The sequence below is a fragment of the Vigna umbellata genome, chromosome 5 (assembly GCF_029865625.1).
Source record: "Vigna umbellata cultivar VRB3 chromosome 5, Vumbellata_1.0, whole genome shotgun sequence".
In the NCBI taxonomy this organism is placed as follows: Eukaryota; Viridiplantae; Streptophyta; class Magnoliopsida; order Fabales; family Fabaceae; genus Vigna; species Vigna umbellata.
Window position 1 is genome coordinate 19,307,744 of NC_142169.1, and position 16,981 is coordinate 19,324,724.

The window sequence follows — 16,981 nt, forward strand, 5'->3', positions numbered from 1 at the left end:
ATATATTGTAATAATGAGAGTGCCTTGCTTAATAATTCATCTTATTCCTTGAAAAAACATATATGTATATGCTATTATGAAAAATAATAAATAAAGAAAATGTTGACATGTAAAAGATTCACACCGTTTAAAACCTAACATGTGTGATGACAAGGTCAATTAACATTAATAAGATCTATTAACATTCATAAGGTTGATTAACATATACCACATGAGTGACAAAATAAAATATAGTATAAAATATTTGATTAAATTCATCTAAATTTTTAAGTGATAAAATGTGAGAAAAGAAATTTTACATTAAGAAATATTTACTTTCACTAGTGCAGAATTGACCTTTAACGTCACCCCATAGACGTCCGTCCACCAAAACCCCAACGTAAATAATTGACCGGTGGCATAAATGTAAATAATTGAGTGTGGAGACGTCCGTCCTGGAGGGGGCCGGACGTCTATAATATAGTAGACGTCCGGCCCCCTCCAGGACGAACGTTCAAAAGGCTGACGGGTTCAACTACCCTGTCAACCTCTTGAACGTCCGTTCTGGAGGGGGCCGGACGTCTACTACATTATAGACGTCCGGCCCCCTCCACAACGGACGTTCAAAAGACGTTTAAAATAAGGACATACACACCAAAACGCGAACCCGCGAGGAGTTACGCGAACCTGTGAGAGTTCCCTCTGCGCCTTGCATTTCCAGGTTGGTTTTTATCTGTTTTGGACCATTTAATCTTACTTTTATTCCTATTAAATTGTTCAGTAATGAAATATCTTTCATTTGGACCGATTAAAAATCGTTTTCGGTGCGTTTTGGTGCAGTTTGTTGTGTGTTCTTGGGCGGCGTTTTTTGGCCTACGTTTTAGGTCGTGCACTCCTCCATTTCCCTCCATTTTCATTTCGAATCTGCTCTTCAGACGTGTGGCAGTGCACAAACAAACGTCCAAACCCCGTAATCCTAAATAACCCGTTCAACCATATAGACGTCCGTTTCGACACAAACGGACGTCTATATAGACGTTTGTTGTGTCGAAACGGACGTCTACATAGACGTCCGTCCTCACACAACGGACGTCTACATAGACGTCCGTCCTCACACAACAGACGTCTACATAGACGTCCGTCCTCACACAACGGACGTCTACATAGACGTCACCCACAAAGACGTCGGGGGGTCGTCGGACGTTAAAAGGCCCAAAAAACGGACGTCTATATCCCTTTCTGCACTAGTGTTTATACTTACTTTTCTTGTAATAAAAGAAACACGGTTTTCATAGTAAAACAAACAAAAAAACCTTTTTTTTTCTATTGCCTTGGTGGCTAAGAGAAAAATTAAGAAAAGAAAAATAGGTTCTCCTTTAAGATTATCCTAGTTTCTTCTTCTTACTTTTGTTTTCTCTTTAGAAATAGAAAGATATATAGGTAATCATAATTTGCTTTTCTTTAATGAAATTACATCATTATCTATTGTCTGATTTGTACTTATTCAAATATTTTATTTTAGTTTTAAGTTTTTACGTTATTTCTCTTTTTACCTAACCTGAAATAATTTAGTAATTTTCTTTTTCATGTTGCATTGTAACACTTTAAAGAAATAATACCAATGTGATGCACCTATCAAAATGTGAGGCCTATCTTAATTGAATCATTTTAAACGACAAAATCAGTGTTTGGCTGTATTAGCTGCATGAAATGGGCAATACAAAGTCATGAGGCGGCAATCTGCAGTCAGCTACACTTTCTTCTGTTTCTACATATATATGAAGTCAAATCCCATGAGTCACAGAACTTGAGCGTTAAAGAAGTACGAAATTTTAAGCATCCAAAATGATGAAGATCAATGTAATATGGTCCTTGTTTTGCATCATAGTTCCCTTAGCATTTGGGGAGTTGAAGGTTGGATTCTATGATTCTTCATGCCCAAAAGCAGAGTCCATTGTCAATAAACTTGTGCAGAATCGATTCGATCGTGACAAGACTATTACTGCAGCTTTGCTTCGCTTGCATTTCCATGACTGTGCTGTCAGAGTAAGATACACTTAACTCTGCAGAATCGATTCAATCGCTTTTATCTGTTCATTTTGAATTTCTGTGTCTAATGTTTATACTTTATGATCATTCTGTTTTTATATATCCTAGCTGATTGTTCGTTTTACTTTCTATTTCAAAATTTCAAGTTTTCATCACTATGAAATATAACTTTCCATGTTTTACAGTACATATAACAAATTTATATCTACAATAATGTGTATGATTTTGTTAAGTAAATTGATTCTCAAATATTAGTCCAATATTCTAAAACCATTAGAAAATCGAGACCTAAGGACCACATTGTAGGAGGAATTAACCGTATAAGAAAAAAAAAACGTACTAGTTTTATATGTACTTTTATAAGTATTTTTCATACTATATAACATTGTTCTTCAACAAAATTGAGAATATGTTAGAGTGGTAAGATTTGGATGAATTTCCCTATTGTAGATTTGAGAAGTAATGAATGTAAACTTGATTTTTGGAATGCGTGGGGGAAAAGAAAAGAACAGAAAAAGGATTGTAAATATAAACAATACGTGAAAAGCAAATATAGTGTTGTGTTTGAATATAATTTTTTTAAAAATATAATTTATTTTTATGGAAAATTTGAAATGCTTCAAAATAAAATAGGTTGTTTGAATAAAAAAATTTAGAAAAAAAAAAGAAATTTATAAGAATGATTTGATTTCTCAATGTTTATTTTTTCAAATTTTGATTGATATTAATATCAATTATTTTGATACTGATACTATTAAAATTATTTATTTGTCAATGACGTAAGTTATAACTATTTTTCGATTAATGTTTATCTTTCTTAAGCGATTTTAGTTAGGTTATTTTTTTGGGAAGCAAGTAGTTTTTTTTTATCATTTATTGATAATAATTTAATTTTTTGATACCACAATAAAAAAATAAAATAATCAATAAATTTAAATTCGATTCCAAATAAAATATTTAATAAATTAAACAATTTAAATTAAATATATATTTCACTTTTCTTAATTTGTAACTTTTTCTATCTAAAGAATTTGTACGAGTATAATTACTTAACAGATTTATATAGTTTATTTATTTATTAGTTTTTTTTGAATAATAACTTTAACTCATTTTTATGTCACTTTCTCCACATATAACATATTTTTTAACACTACTTTTTATTTTCATTTTTAACTGTTCCATTTATTTTTCTTCCATGTAAATTATATGTTAATGTGGTGTTATTTTCTGCATTACCAAGCTATTTGAACCAACAACAATTCACAACTAAAGTAATTAACAGACAGTTTTGTTAATTTGGATGAACAGGGTTGTGATGCATCCATACTTATAAATTCCACAACGTCTAACACAGCAGAGAAAGAAGCAGGAGCAAACAACGACGTTCGGGGCTTTGACCTAATCGATGAAGTGAAGGAAAACCTGGAATCTGCATGCCCTTCAACAGTGTCATGTGCAGACATCATAACCCTAGCTACCCGAACTGCAGTGGCCTTATCTGGAGGACCCAAATACCAAGTTCCCACCGGAAGACGCGATGGATTGGTCTCCAACGTCGACGATGTCACCATTCCAGGACCCTTCCAACCCGTTTCAGTAATTTCTCAATTTTTCAATAGGAATTTGGGCCTCACAACGCAGGAAATGGTGACCCTTTTTGGTGCACACACCGTTGGTGTTGCACACTGCGGTTTGTTTGCTGGTAGACTCTCGAGTCCTGACCCTACAATGGACCCTGTTTTGAAAGCTAAGTTGGTGAAGTTGTGCAGCAGGGGTGGTGATCCTTCTACGCCCTTGGACCAGAACACTTCTTTGCTTGTTGATAACGACTTCTACCAGCAGATTCTTGCCAAGAAAGGGGTGCTGCAGATTGATCAGCAGCTTGCCTTGGATAAAAGTACGATAGGGTTTGTGAAAGATTTGGCTTCTGACGAGGCTAAGTTCCAAAAGAGCTTTGCAAATGCGATGGTGAAGATGGGGAGTGTTGATGTTCTGGTAGGGAGTCAAGGAGAAATTCGCAAGAAATGCTCGGTCTTCAATAAACGCAGCTAGATTAGACAGTTGTGATGACTTAATATCTTGCGTTCGTCTTCTTTTCTTTTATTCTCATTCATGCTAAAATGTAAGGTACAAGTCAACGGTGTTCCACCTAGTTCATTACGATATGAACAATGAATAACTAGCATTGGAATTATCGGTTTCCGAAATGATACAAACTTTCACTCTCGAAATAGAAAAAATATATTTTGATAGTCTTCCCTACATACAACCACTAATAAACACTTTTATTAATATAATAAGGGTTAAATATGTTTTTAGTCCCTAAACTATCAAGCGATTTTGGTTTTAGTCCCTACTCAAAACATTGATGGCATTTAGTCCTTGTAGTATTAAAACATGTAAAAATAGTCCTTAAAAATGGACGGCGTTAACTTTTGGTTGATCTGGCAAACGGTAATGCCACGTCCTCCGCCAGCTTCCCTGTTCTCTATCTACCACGTTGCTTATATCGTGAAAACCCTATGTTCATCTTCCTCTGAGAGAAATGCCTAACCTAATAAATCCTCCGAGAGACGGAAATTTTTAGATTGAATTCAGGGGAGGCACAATCCACTCAAAATGAACACAACTGAATACAATTATTAAAAACACAAGCCAAATGTACTCGGTTCTAACCAAAAATCAAGCTATAAGCATACATGAAAAATTACTACCCTCCTTATAAAGCAAAACATTAAATCCCTAAATAAGATTATAACTGCATTTCTTTCTCCACGAAAAATTGCCCCAAAATCTTTACTTCATAAACAACAACTTAGAATCCTAAACCAAGATGCAGTTCCCAGGTTTCCTTCTATTTCTCACAGAATAAAAAACAAAACCAAACATTCCACCCAAACAACCAAAAACCGAAAACAGAGCACACATTCATTATTTCTATTTTCGAAACAAAATACCCCAAATCCATGGCAGGTGCAGAGCACATTGAAGGAAGAAACGTGGAGAGAGAAAAGCAAATGTACCGCGTCGAACGATGGTGAAATTAGACGAATTGGAGAAAGAAAGCGAAAATAAAAGGCATGGATTGAAGGAAAATGAGATATGCAAGGTGAGAGGGAAGAAAGGGAAAGTGAAACTTTGAATCGGAGTGTTCTGCTTAGAAAACGCCGCGTGGCAGATAGAGAACAGGAAGCTGGCGGAGGACGTGACATTGCCGTTTGCCAGATCAACCAAAAGTTAACGCCGTCCATTTTTAAGGACTATTTTTACATGTTTTAATACTACGAGGACTAAATGCCATCAATGTTTTGAGTAGGGACTAAAACTAAAATCGCTTAATAGTTAAGGGACTAAAAACATATTTAACCCATATAATAATAATAAAATATTTAAACTTTTGTATCTATTTATGTTATTTAGTATTTTATTAATTAAGGAAGCTATTAAATAATTGTGTTTTAAAAAGAAAGATGTGCTTATATATATATATATATATATATATATATATATATATATATATATATATATATAAAAGTACTATTTGAAATATCAAATAGTTTTGCAGGGTGTTGTTATCGTAGAAATTAAAAAAATATATGAAGAATTACCTGTCTATGTTCAAGTGATACAATGTATAATATAATACACACAAGGCTAACCCTAAAAGAATACAGCATAAAGCATAAGTAAATGGACTTAAAACATGAGCCTGTATTAATATACATCCTTAAACTCACAATGCTATTGTTAAATGTATTAAGAGTTGGTCAAATAAGAAAAGAAAACATAAAAGGTAAAATATAATATGTAGACCGGAAGGAACATACAATATAGATATAGTATCAAGTTGAAGATGATGACGAGTAAAATTACAATCTATTTTAATATGTTTAGTTCTTCTATCAGGAAAAACATTTCTTTTAACCTTAGTTTCATAAGAGATAAACTTCTCTTTCAATAAGAAGCTAGTTTTCTTTGCTCATAAAATCTATTGAGAGATTTCAATGAAACATTTGTTCTTAGGCGTTGTTTATAATTTTCCAATCCATTTAAATAGTTTGGTTTAGAAAGCATTATTTTAGCTCTTGGCTTCAGACGTTCTAAGATGCTTCTTTACTAGACGCTACTTGTTTCAAACAGTTTTTCTACATAGTAAGATTTCGATCTAATTGGTAAACTTCAAAACTTGGGTTACTTAGACAGTCTACTCTCTAGACGATTTTTGTTTTAACACTTTCTTCATGGAAACCCACATTATAGATCATCTCAGAAGTCCTCTTTTTCAGTTTCTTCCTTTTGTGCAAAAATGAAGTTTATTTATCAAGAAATTTGTTGTTTGTTGGGCTTATTCTTCAACTTGCTTTTAAGCTGCTACCAGACCATCCATTAATGTCTAATCTCACGCTCAAGATATATATTCCTATGCATCAGGGATTGTATTGGAAGTTTCACATTAACTAGTTATAAGGTCAATTTATAGTAGAGCTGTCAAAACGGACCACCCGGCCCGACCCGACCCGGCCCACCACGGGTTGGTCACTTAGTGAGCCAACCCAACCCGACTCATTTATTAGCGAGCCAGAAAATTCGAACCCGACTCGACCCACTACGGGTTGGTGGGTAAACGGGTTGGCTAACTGGCTCACTTAATTACAATTTTTTTAAAATAAAAAAATTACAAACTTTCTATAATTCAAATCTAAACAAATTTCATTCCCAAATTTCACTCCCAACATAAGTGTTTAATTAATTTTGAAAATAAAGAACTTAAATAATTTTTTCAAGCAAAAACAAAATAATAAATATTTTTTATAAAATTAAAATTTAATTTTAATAAAATAAATTTAAGTAGGTGGGTTGATGGGCCAACCCGGTCCTGCACGGGTTCAACCCGCATGAGCCGGGTTTAAATGAGTCGGGTTGAAATCTGACATGCATAAAAAAAATATAATTTTTCAAACCCAACCCGGCTCAAACCCGTGGTGGGCCAGGTTGGCCCGCGGGTTGTGACCCATTTTGATAGCTCTAATTTGTAGTATATAAGTGAGTACAAAAGGTTTTGTAAAGTTGAGTAGGTTGAAAGTCCACGTCTTAGCCATTTTTGTAATTTTTGTTGTAAGAAACATTATCTTTCTTATTATTAATATAATTTCTATTATTGATAAAAAAAACTCTATAAAAATAAATTATTTCTAGGTTATATATAAGAAAGTTGCTTCATAATTAAAGTTGGACAAGTGGAATAGACACACGGGAAAAATGCATGATATTTTGAACTATATTTACTACTTACTAATGGATGTATATGTACAGGGATCACTAGTGCAAGTAAAGGCTTTTGGACAGTTTATTTTGGAGATTATACTTTGATTCTTTAACCAAAACATATTCAGACAAGGTAAAATATATATAACCATCGAAGTATATTCTTTATGCTTCTATTTCTTTTAACCAAAGCTTATTCCTATATTTTGTTTTAAAAAAATATTGTTTCAATTTCTTCTATCCTCACATATCTTTCATTGTAGAACCATTGTAATCATTGTGCTTCTCATCAACAAGAGAGCCAACAATACATTTCTCACCTACATTGAATAAAATAGATTAAAAAATATTTGCATTAGAAAAAAAGAATTATGAAACAAAAAAAATGCAAGACGAAAGAACGAACCTCTAGCCACTTTCAAAAGTAGAAGAAAAGAGATGCTTAATTACAATGCGATGACACACTTCGCGTTGGCTACGAGAAAGGAAAGAAAGAGTGAATGAGTGAAAGTGGTAGCGTGGTTCACGTTTGGCGATGAAGAAGAGAACATAGTGTCTTTTGTAGTGGAGAACTAATGTAGCGAAGCAAATGAAAAAAACTTTTGTGGAAATATAATTTTAATCCAAACATATGAATAAACATTGATTTTTTTAGAACTGAAGCATATATTTATACAATATTTTAAAAAATGCCACCAATGACATTTTTGAATTATTTGTGAAAAGTAGTATTTTTGAAAATATTTATACAACTATAAACTTCGTTAAAGAATCAAAACATATACCATTATAGGCTTGGATTATTTTAAAATTGATGCCTATAGTTATACATAAAATTTCAAAAATGCTACCAAGTTTTGAAAACCTTCCTTTTTATTAAAACTCAAACATATTAAACATTTTGAAAGCCTTTTTGCACTGAAAGATTTGTTTTGTCACTTTACAGCCAGTTCTCATATTCAAAGTTCCAATTTTATACCGGTTTTATAAAGTCTTGTACCATTTCATTTTTGAACTTTTGGTTTCAAGCACCTTATCCAGTGGAATCTTAGAAAATAATAAATTAATTACGGATGAGGAAGTGTACAAGGGATGAAAACATGTTGGCATGTGACCCTTACCACTTGCCATAACCTTTTGGGGAATAATCAACGACAAAGAATCACGGATTCACCACGTTTATACGAAGTTCTTCCATTCATAATTTTATATAACATATATGTAACCAATCTACAAAGGGTAAATTATAGATTAGTTCCATTAGATGCTTTTTAGATTGATACACGTTTTAGCCATCCATGCATGTATTTGGAATGTAAGGGGTCAAAACGCGTGGTCCACAAAATCATCACTCTTCTTCAAGCAATTAAACAATTTCACGTACTATGCTTAATTTGGCAAGAAATTATAGATAGAATATAGCCTTGAATTTTGAACTGTGTATCTGCAAACATATACATCCGTGTATGCACACGCAGCATTTTAATATTGCTAGTGGCAGAACATTACAAAATAGGGTTTCGTCTGTATATTTAAAGAAAACGTGTCTGCATAATCTGAGAGTTTTTTTTTGGGAAGAAACATAATCGTTTATGCCAAATTTTCTATATTTGACCACAGCACTAAGAATATGTATAATCTTTCACATGCAAAGCAAATTGCTCTTACCATCATCAGTATATGAGTCATGTGCAGCTGGACCAATATTGTATGCAGAATATTAGCCTGATTAGTATATAACATACATACATATATATATATACATATATATATATATATATACATATATATATATATATATATATATATATATATATATATATATATATATATATATAATATAAATAGATATATGTTATTTACCTTACAATTTGTATTAACATCCGTGAACTAATGCAAAGTTAATTACTATTGTTTATTAGTTAAAGAACAGTTTATCTTTAAACGATAAAACCCTTTTAGATTCAGTAATTTCAAATTGTTTGGTGAAACATTTATTACTCAATGTGAAAACGTTTTAGATCCACAATGGTCATATTATAAAAAAGAAATCAATTTAAGTGATAAGAAAGTCATTCTTAATTTTTACAATTCATGAAAATATACTATATATAGATGATAACTTAAAATGATTTTGCACCACCATTTATCAATATATTTTATAAATAAAGCCTTAGTAAAATAGTCAAGGAAATATATGAGTGAATTAGCATTGTAAGTTTCCATCTCAAAAAGGTTATTATTGTAATTAAACCCTAACAATCATTTACTGCACCGTAGAAATGTGATTTAGCATTATATTCTTTTTTATTCAAGGGTTTGATTAGTTAAATTCTTGATCTTGTTTTTTGTTAGTGAATTGTGGATCTCACTTACAGCCACGTACTTTAAATATCACATTATGCAGCTTATAATAAAATCACATTGCTCTGAACATTGTTTTGTTTGTCGTCGACATCATCTGACAGTACAAGAATGCCATGGTTTAGTTTAAGTTGGCTATTGGCTTGTCTGAAAACAAGTCAGTCTGAAAGATTCCTAAGTAATATTAATGTGTTTTATATTGTTTTTAAAACAATACTTTTAGTTTAAATCGATCATTGTTGATACTAATATTTTAAACTTATTGTTGACCTAATTGAAATTGGTATTTTTATCTTACTGTAAAAACTAATAGCTTTTTTTTTTCTCTTATCTTTTATGTTTCAAGATCATGATTTTTTGAATTCTTTGTTTTAAACCTTTTGAGAGTGTTGCAAAGACATCTATTTGTATATTTTTTTTCTTACAACAACGACTTTTCTAATCAATATATTTATGTTAATATTTTTTTTCATCAACTTGGAGATCAACGACGAACACACGACAATAAAGAAAATATCAAACTTATAACTTTGGCTCTTTCTTTTTTCTTGTTTTAAATTACCTCAAGGTTGGACCCGATATAACAGGCATGAAAAATAACTATACATTCTTTTATTTATTTCTTCTTTATTCATTACTCAGTAATTTCTCTACAATAGATTTACTTCAACATAGTTAAACTGCTGATTTAAATTTAATTGCTGTATTATTTCATTAATTAAAATATTGATTTAAATAGATGTAAATTAGTCATGTATTAATAGAAAAAGTTTTCTTCTACAGATATAGACAAAGTCTTCTTGTTTAACGTTCAAGATTCTTATTCTCTTGACGAGAGGCATTCTTCCAGTAAAATTTGAGAACCACATTCATAAACCATTTCGCTTTAAACCACTAATGACTCATAAAAAAGTACATTGGCATATCTCTTGTCTTCCAAACAAGCAACCCCTTCATTAATGTTTCTTCTGCAACATCTCTCTTATATTAGATTTAAAGGAAGAGGAGGATGAGAAATCCCACCTCAGAAAAATATTCGTCTTCTATCATAATATATTACCTTGCAATTCCTATACAATGTCAAATCACCCACACTTTTTATACAATGAGAATTGATATATATATATATATGTGTGTGTGTGTGTGTGTGACGATTATTAAAGGCTAAATAATTATTTAATTAATTTAACTATTGATCAAGTTCAAACAAAATTAATAAAAATAAATTTGTTGTATTAATACTATAATTATTTTTATTATACTAAAAATAAAATATGTTAATATTCACTATTTTGAAGTAATTCTTTACCAACTATTTACATTTAAATGAATGTAGTATAAGGAAATTTGAGTGACTTAATGGTTATTGAGAAAAAAACGATATTATGAAAATTGAAAAAATAAAAGGTGTGGTTCATAACATATATGCATCACAAATTGCAACTGTTGTTGAGCACAAATTTAAATACACCATACCCAGTTGGCAGAACCATGAAACTTTAAAAAGTTTTGTTCTTTTCAAACTTTTTTTCATATAAACAAGTACCACCTAACTAAACTCATCTTTTTACCGGCACCCTTTCTGAAATATTCATACCAAAATCCATGTGCACTTTTCACAAAACCAAACAACAAAAAAGCTATTATCACAACTTCCACTCGTGAACCTTTTCCAGTGCCCAAACTATATATACACACATAAGCGTTTTCAGTTTCTGTGAAACACCACAAACACTAAAACACAAAATGAAGTACCTCATAACCACCATTCTTACGTTGTTCTTTGTGTTTCCCTTTGCATTTGGTGATCTGAGAGTTGGGTTCTATGGCTCTAGCTGCCCCAGAGCAGAGGAAATCGTTCGACAGATTGTTCAAAGGAGATTCAACCGCGATCGATCCATTACTGCAGCCTTGCTTCGCATGCACTTCCATGATTGCTTTGTCAGAGTAAGACCAAACTAAACTACTTTCAACTACTTCAATCATCATATTGCTTTAGCCTTTACTACATAAACAACGTAAGATTTTACAAATGTAGTGTTTTTTACGCTCATGACGTGATGAGTTAATTTTTAAAGTTTCAGTGATTCAATTCTGTTTACATTTTGTGTTTCAGGGGTGTGACGCGTCCATATTAATAGACTCAACCAGGGGCAACCAATCTGAGAAAGCCGCAGGGCCAAACGGCACCGTTCGGGGGTTCGAGCTAATAGACGAAATAAAAAAAGCGTTGGAAACAGCGTGCCCTTCAACGGTTTCATGTGCGGATATAATAACCCTTGCCACACGTGATTCCGTTGCCATGGCAGGTGGGCCCCGATACGACGTTGCAACGGGAAGGCGTGACGGCCTCGTCTCGAGAATCTCTGACGTGTCGCTGCCTGGGCCACGTTCCACTGTGTCGGCGGCGCAGCAAGCGTTCGCCGCAAACGGCATGTCGTTGGATGAAATGGTGACGCTGTTGGGAGCGCACACTATCGGTGTGGCGCACTGTAGTTTCTTTAGCGACAGGCTCAACGACCCCAATATGGACCCTGGTTTGCGGGCCAAGTTGGGCCGGATTTGTAGGCCCAAAAAAGGCGATCCCACAAGTTTTCTGGACCAAAACACGTCGATGGTTTTTGACAATGAATTCTACAATCAAATTATTTTAAAGAGGGGTGTACTTTTTATTGATCAGCAATTGGCTTTGGACCCTTTGTCGAGTAAGTTGGTGTCGGTTTTTGCTGGAAATAGTGCTGTTTTTGAAAGGAGTTTCATTAATGCTATTGTGAAGATGGGGAACATTAGGGTTTTGGTGGGGACTGATGGAGATATTAGGAAAAATTGTAGGGTTTTTAACAAATGAGAATTTGTGCCTGTGTTTCTGATTAATTGTGTTTCAATTCATTGCTTCAGTGATGGTAATGTGCAGCGATTTCACTGCAATGTTGTAACTTCTTCTTCATGTTGGTACAAGATTCATAGATGTTTGAATTAATGATTGATCACTAACATTTTTTTTTCAAATATTTAATATAATTGTATTTGCACCTTGAAGTCAATCGTATTAATTAAACTAGAAGAACTCTTTAATAGATCTAAATATTTTCTAGATTATATAATTATTCTATTTACCAAATGCAAATTTAAGTAGATTACATACTTTTACTTTTTTATTTCATAATTATTTATTTTAATCATTTTAGAGGTTTTTTTAAGTCACATCAATCTCAATTTTTCTTATCTCAATTAGATTTCTAATTTTGAAAAATTGGAAAATTGGAGCAATTTGACTCTTGTAGTCAAATTGGTTGAACAAAGTTAAGAAGACAATGATGTGACTTAATGAATAGGTTAATGTTGTGGAATAAAATTAATCAAATCCTACCACGTCATCATCTTCAACCTTAAATCAGAAACCCTAACCACGAGACCATTGTGACACTACCATTGAACCATATCGTCAAGTACCATTCACCTCCACGCGCAAACACGCCATCACTATTCAACCTACATCGTGACCCAAACCACAAATCCACCTCGCGCATCCATCTTCCATGAAGAGATGAAGGAACCATTTCACACATTTGCAGCAACTACAAAAAAAAACCACACATTAAAGTAGAAACCACCACACGAGCAATTTTGCCTTATCCATCGCATAACTCATTCGCGCCACCACCATAGAGCCACAAGCAACCTACAAGAACGAGCAACCATGAACTACTCCATCACTACAAAAAAACTATTAATTAGTGAAGTGTAATTTGTGAAGGTTTTTATCCTTGGCAAATCAATTTTCGAAGGTGTTTCAAACTCTTACAATTAGAGTCGCCACAATCGATTTGTTGAGATTTTTCATGACCTTTGGTATCGAAGTTATATTGAGGACTTTTTTTGTTGAAAGGTGTTAACCTCTTTCAGTGATTATTATTTCGTGGAGGTTTGAAACCTCCTTTATTTATATAATTACCCAACTACGTTAGTAATTTCTTAATTTAATGAAATCTTTTTTTATAATAAATAAAATATATGAAATTGTAAAGTACACAAAAATTAATCAAAATGAGTTTTATTGATAATTTAAGATAAAGGAAATTCATTGACAATTACGATATAAATATTAAAAAAAGAAACATAATGTTTAAAGAACATTACAAGATTGACTAAAAACTATGGCATGATCGAAAATAACTCTACATTGAAAACACATTGGTTAATGTTGATGACCTAAACAAAGTCACTAAACATCATCTGTTTAGGAGTGTAGAGTTAGTCCTTGCATTTATATAGCTTGTTTGTTTTTCTCTTCTTTCATAGATTTTTGTTTGAGTTCGAGGCCTTAGTGGTCTGATTGGTTTTCTTCCTGTGAGCAATTGGTAAGCATGGATCATTCCTCTGCTTGTGGTAATTTCCTTTTCCCTTACAATGATCCACCACAAAGATTTAACATGTTTTTTGAGTCTGTTCCTGAGGAATTTTTGCAGCCAATCAATCAAGATTTCCAGCAGCAACCACCACCTTGTTTTCTACCCTATGGTGAGCAGCCATCCTAGCCTATGCAGCAGAATCAATTAATTTAAACTTTCAAATCGATATATCTTGGACTCATTAAGTTTGTTGAGCTTTCTTTATGTTTTTACTATTTGGTAGGTACTTCCAATAATATTTATGAACTCCACTAATATTTTATGGAGTATATGCTCATGTAAGCCTCTAATAAAGCCATCAAACAAATAATAAAAAACCACAATATTTACGTTGTTTTTACATTATGAAAAGAAAAAAAATGTGATCTATAATTGAGATAATTATTAGTACTATGATATGAAACGTGAATGTATAACAATTCATGGATAAGTTGGTAACTCTATAACTTTTATGAATCTAAATCACAAATAACTAGATTTTTCAACAGAATAGAAAGTTACCTCGATAAAGTCATCATACTGAACAACAACAAAATCTGTTTCATTATCAACAACATAATTTGCTTCAATTGCTTCAATATCTTTGCTGGAGGACTCTGAATTTACACTCAAAACCTAGAAGAAAGCAATGCAATTAAGTACCCTTCTAATCACATAATTGATTAGTTTTGTACAAATTTCTGAAATCTTAATGCTGACATTTTGCTTGTGAAAGTAAATATAGGCTTCAATTTCCTATATAAATGGATACTCCACTATAATTGATCCATTATCAAGCAAACTGCCATTGCCTCTACAATCTAACAAACATTCATAGTAAGTCTTTGATATAGAGCACAAGAGAAGTAATGGAGAATAATTAAGAAAACAATAACACTAATAAAATTTTCAAATCAGGAGATATAAATAAAGCCCTGCAGGTTTTGGAAAGAATGAGTGTTGCTCCGGATGTTTTTACAAATAACACCATTTTGCGTAGTTTGTATCGTAGTGGGAAATTGAAGGAGGCAATGGAGTTTATCGACAGGAAGCTACAGAGGAAGTGTTATCCTTGAGTTACAATCCATTGCTTCATGGGTTTTGACAAGAGAAAAAGATGGATGGAAAAATTGAGTATTTGGAAATAATGGTGTCAAAGGGTTGTTACCCGGATATAGTGACCTATAACACCTTTCTTACAACACTATTCAAGGACAGGAAGGGAAGGTGGATGCTGCAATTGAAATACTGAATCAATTGAGTAACAAGGAGTAGTCTCCTGTCTTAGTTACTTATAACAAAATCGATGGTCTTGCAAAGGTGGAAAAAACAGAGTCTGTGTTGAAACTCTTAGATGTGCACTGACATAATTACATACTCTTCACTGTGTCGTGGACTTGGCGTAAAGGAAAGGTTGATAAGGCTATCAAAAATTTTCGTGACATGGAAGGATTAAATATCAAGCCCAATGAACTTACAATTCTATTATGTTCGGACTTTAGAGAGAGCATTTAATTAAGGTGTACTATATGAAATTAGAGTTGTCAAAATGGGCCACTCGGCCCGACCCGGTCCGACCCGGCCCGGTCTACTACCGGTTGGTCACTTAGTGAGTCAACCCAACCCGGTTCATTTATTAGCGAGCCAGAAAAATTCAAACCCGGCTCAACCCACCACGGGTTGGTGGGTATACGGGTTGGCTCACTAGCTCACTTAATTACAATTTTTTTAAAATAAAAAAAAATTACAAACTTTCTATAATTCAAATCTAAACAAATTTCACTTCCAAATCTCACCCTTACATGGGTGTTTAATTAATTTTGAAAATAAGAAACTTAAATAATTTTTTCAAGCAAAAAAAAAATAATAAATATTTTTTATAAAATTAAAATTAAATTTTAATAAAATAAAATTAGGTAGGTGGGTTAGTGGGCCAATCCGTCCCACCACGAGTTTAACCCACATGAGCCGGGTTTAAATGAGCCAGCTTGAAATCTCACCCGTATAAAAAAAATACAATTTTTTCAAACCCAACCCGGCTTAAACCCGTGGTGGGCCGGGTTGGCCCGCGGGTTGTGACCCATTATGACAGCTCTATATGAAATATGTCGATCTGCGCTAATTGTCATTTATGGATAATTAACAGGTATATTAGCATATATTAATGATTAATTAATGGTTTGATTGCCGTATCAAATATGAATATACGACATTAATGGTTTGATTGTCGTATCAAATATGAATATACGACATTAATGGTTTGATTGTCGTATCAAATATAAATATACGATATTAATGATTAATTAATGGGTTTGATTGCTACAAACCCTATAAATATACTGTTAATATCCACGTAAACATATTTTGATCTATCCTAATTAAATTGAGACCTCTTTGAGAGACATATCTGACTTGAGCATCTGAGTGTCTTTTGCAGGTTAACCTCCACTTGGTCAAGATTACTTGAAGGAGTTGGATCATTACGACGTGGAGTACGGACAATAATCGATCGGAGTGAATTACGTTCTTGGAGAGGATTGGACGATCGAAAGAGAGCAGAGCAAGGAAAGACAACCGACCCTCAACCCTTTTCAATTGAAAATTTTGGGTCCACCATTGGATCGAGCGACGTCCCCATGAAATCACAAGAAACCAAATGAGCGCTCGGTCTCGGTATCACTACTTTGGATCAGAACCAGGTTTTGCAACAAGAACAAAAAATTCAATAATAATTTCTAAAGACATGTCTTTTGTTTCAGGAATTTTCAAGTAAATAAATATCCATTGAAATTTAAGCTACACATGCATACCAATATGTATATGTTAGTTTATTATTATTGTTGGCTCGCAAAGTGAAAGCTACACCACACATGGGCCACAAACTCCATGTGAAATTTCATCATCAAGACATGTATATCCCGCACATGTGCCCT

The 16,981-nt window shown here is 33.0% G+C and overlaps 2 protein-coding genes across 2 annotated transcripts; both read left to right on the forward strand.

The window, feature by feature from the left end:
* The first annotated feature begins 1,745 nt into the window (after window positions 1-1,745).
* On the forward strand, window positions 1,746-4,282 carry LOC124830766 (peroxidase 44-like). Its single transcript, XM_047304572.2, has 2 exons — window positions 1,746-2,025; window positions 3,337-4,282. Exons 1-2 carry the CDS (start codon window positions 1,825-1,827, stop codon window positions 4,078-4,080), a joined length of 945 nt encoding a protein of 314 aa, XP_047160528.2. The 5' UTR covers window positions 1,746-1,824; the 3' UTR covers window positions 4,081-4,282.
* Window positions 4,283-11,213: 6,931 nt separating this feature from the next.
* On the forward strand, window positions 11,214-12,596 carry LOC124830764 (peroxidase 44-like). Its single transcript, XM_047304570.2, has 2 exons — window positions 11,214-11,604; window positions 11,774-12,596. The coding sequence occupies exons 1-2, from the start codon at window positions 11,404-11,406 to the stop codon at window positions 12,503-12,505; spliced, it is 933 nt and encodes a 310-aa protein (XP_047160526.1). The 5' UTR covers window positions 11,214-11,403; the 3' UTR covers window positions 12,506-12,596.
* Window positions 12,597-16,981: the final 4,385 nt, after the last annotated feature.

What these genes read in the sequence shown, in the direction of transcription:
- LOC124830766 (XM_047304572.2), top strand. Translation starts at nt 1,825, where the DNA reads ATGATGAAGATCAATGTAATATGGTCCTTGTTTTGCATCATAGTTCCC. An exon ending in TCCATGACTGTGCTGTCAGA is followed by an intron (nt 2,026 to 3,336) that starts GTAAGATACACT and finishes TTGGATGAACAG; the next exon opens with GGTTGTGATGCATCCATACT.
- LOC124830764 (XM_047304570.2), top strand. Translation starts at nt 11,404, where the DNA reads ATGAAGTACCTCATAACCACCATTCTTACGTTGTTCTTTGTGTTTCCC. An exon ending in TCCATGATTGCTTTGTCAGA is followed by an intron (nt 11,605 to 11,773) that starts GTAAGACCAAAC and finishes TTTGTGTTTCAG; the next exon opens with GGGTGTGACGCGTCCATATT.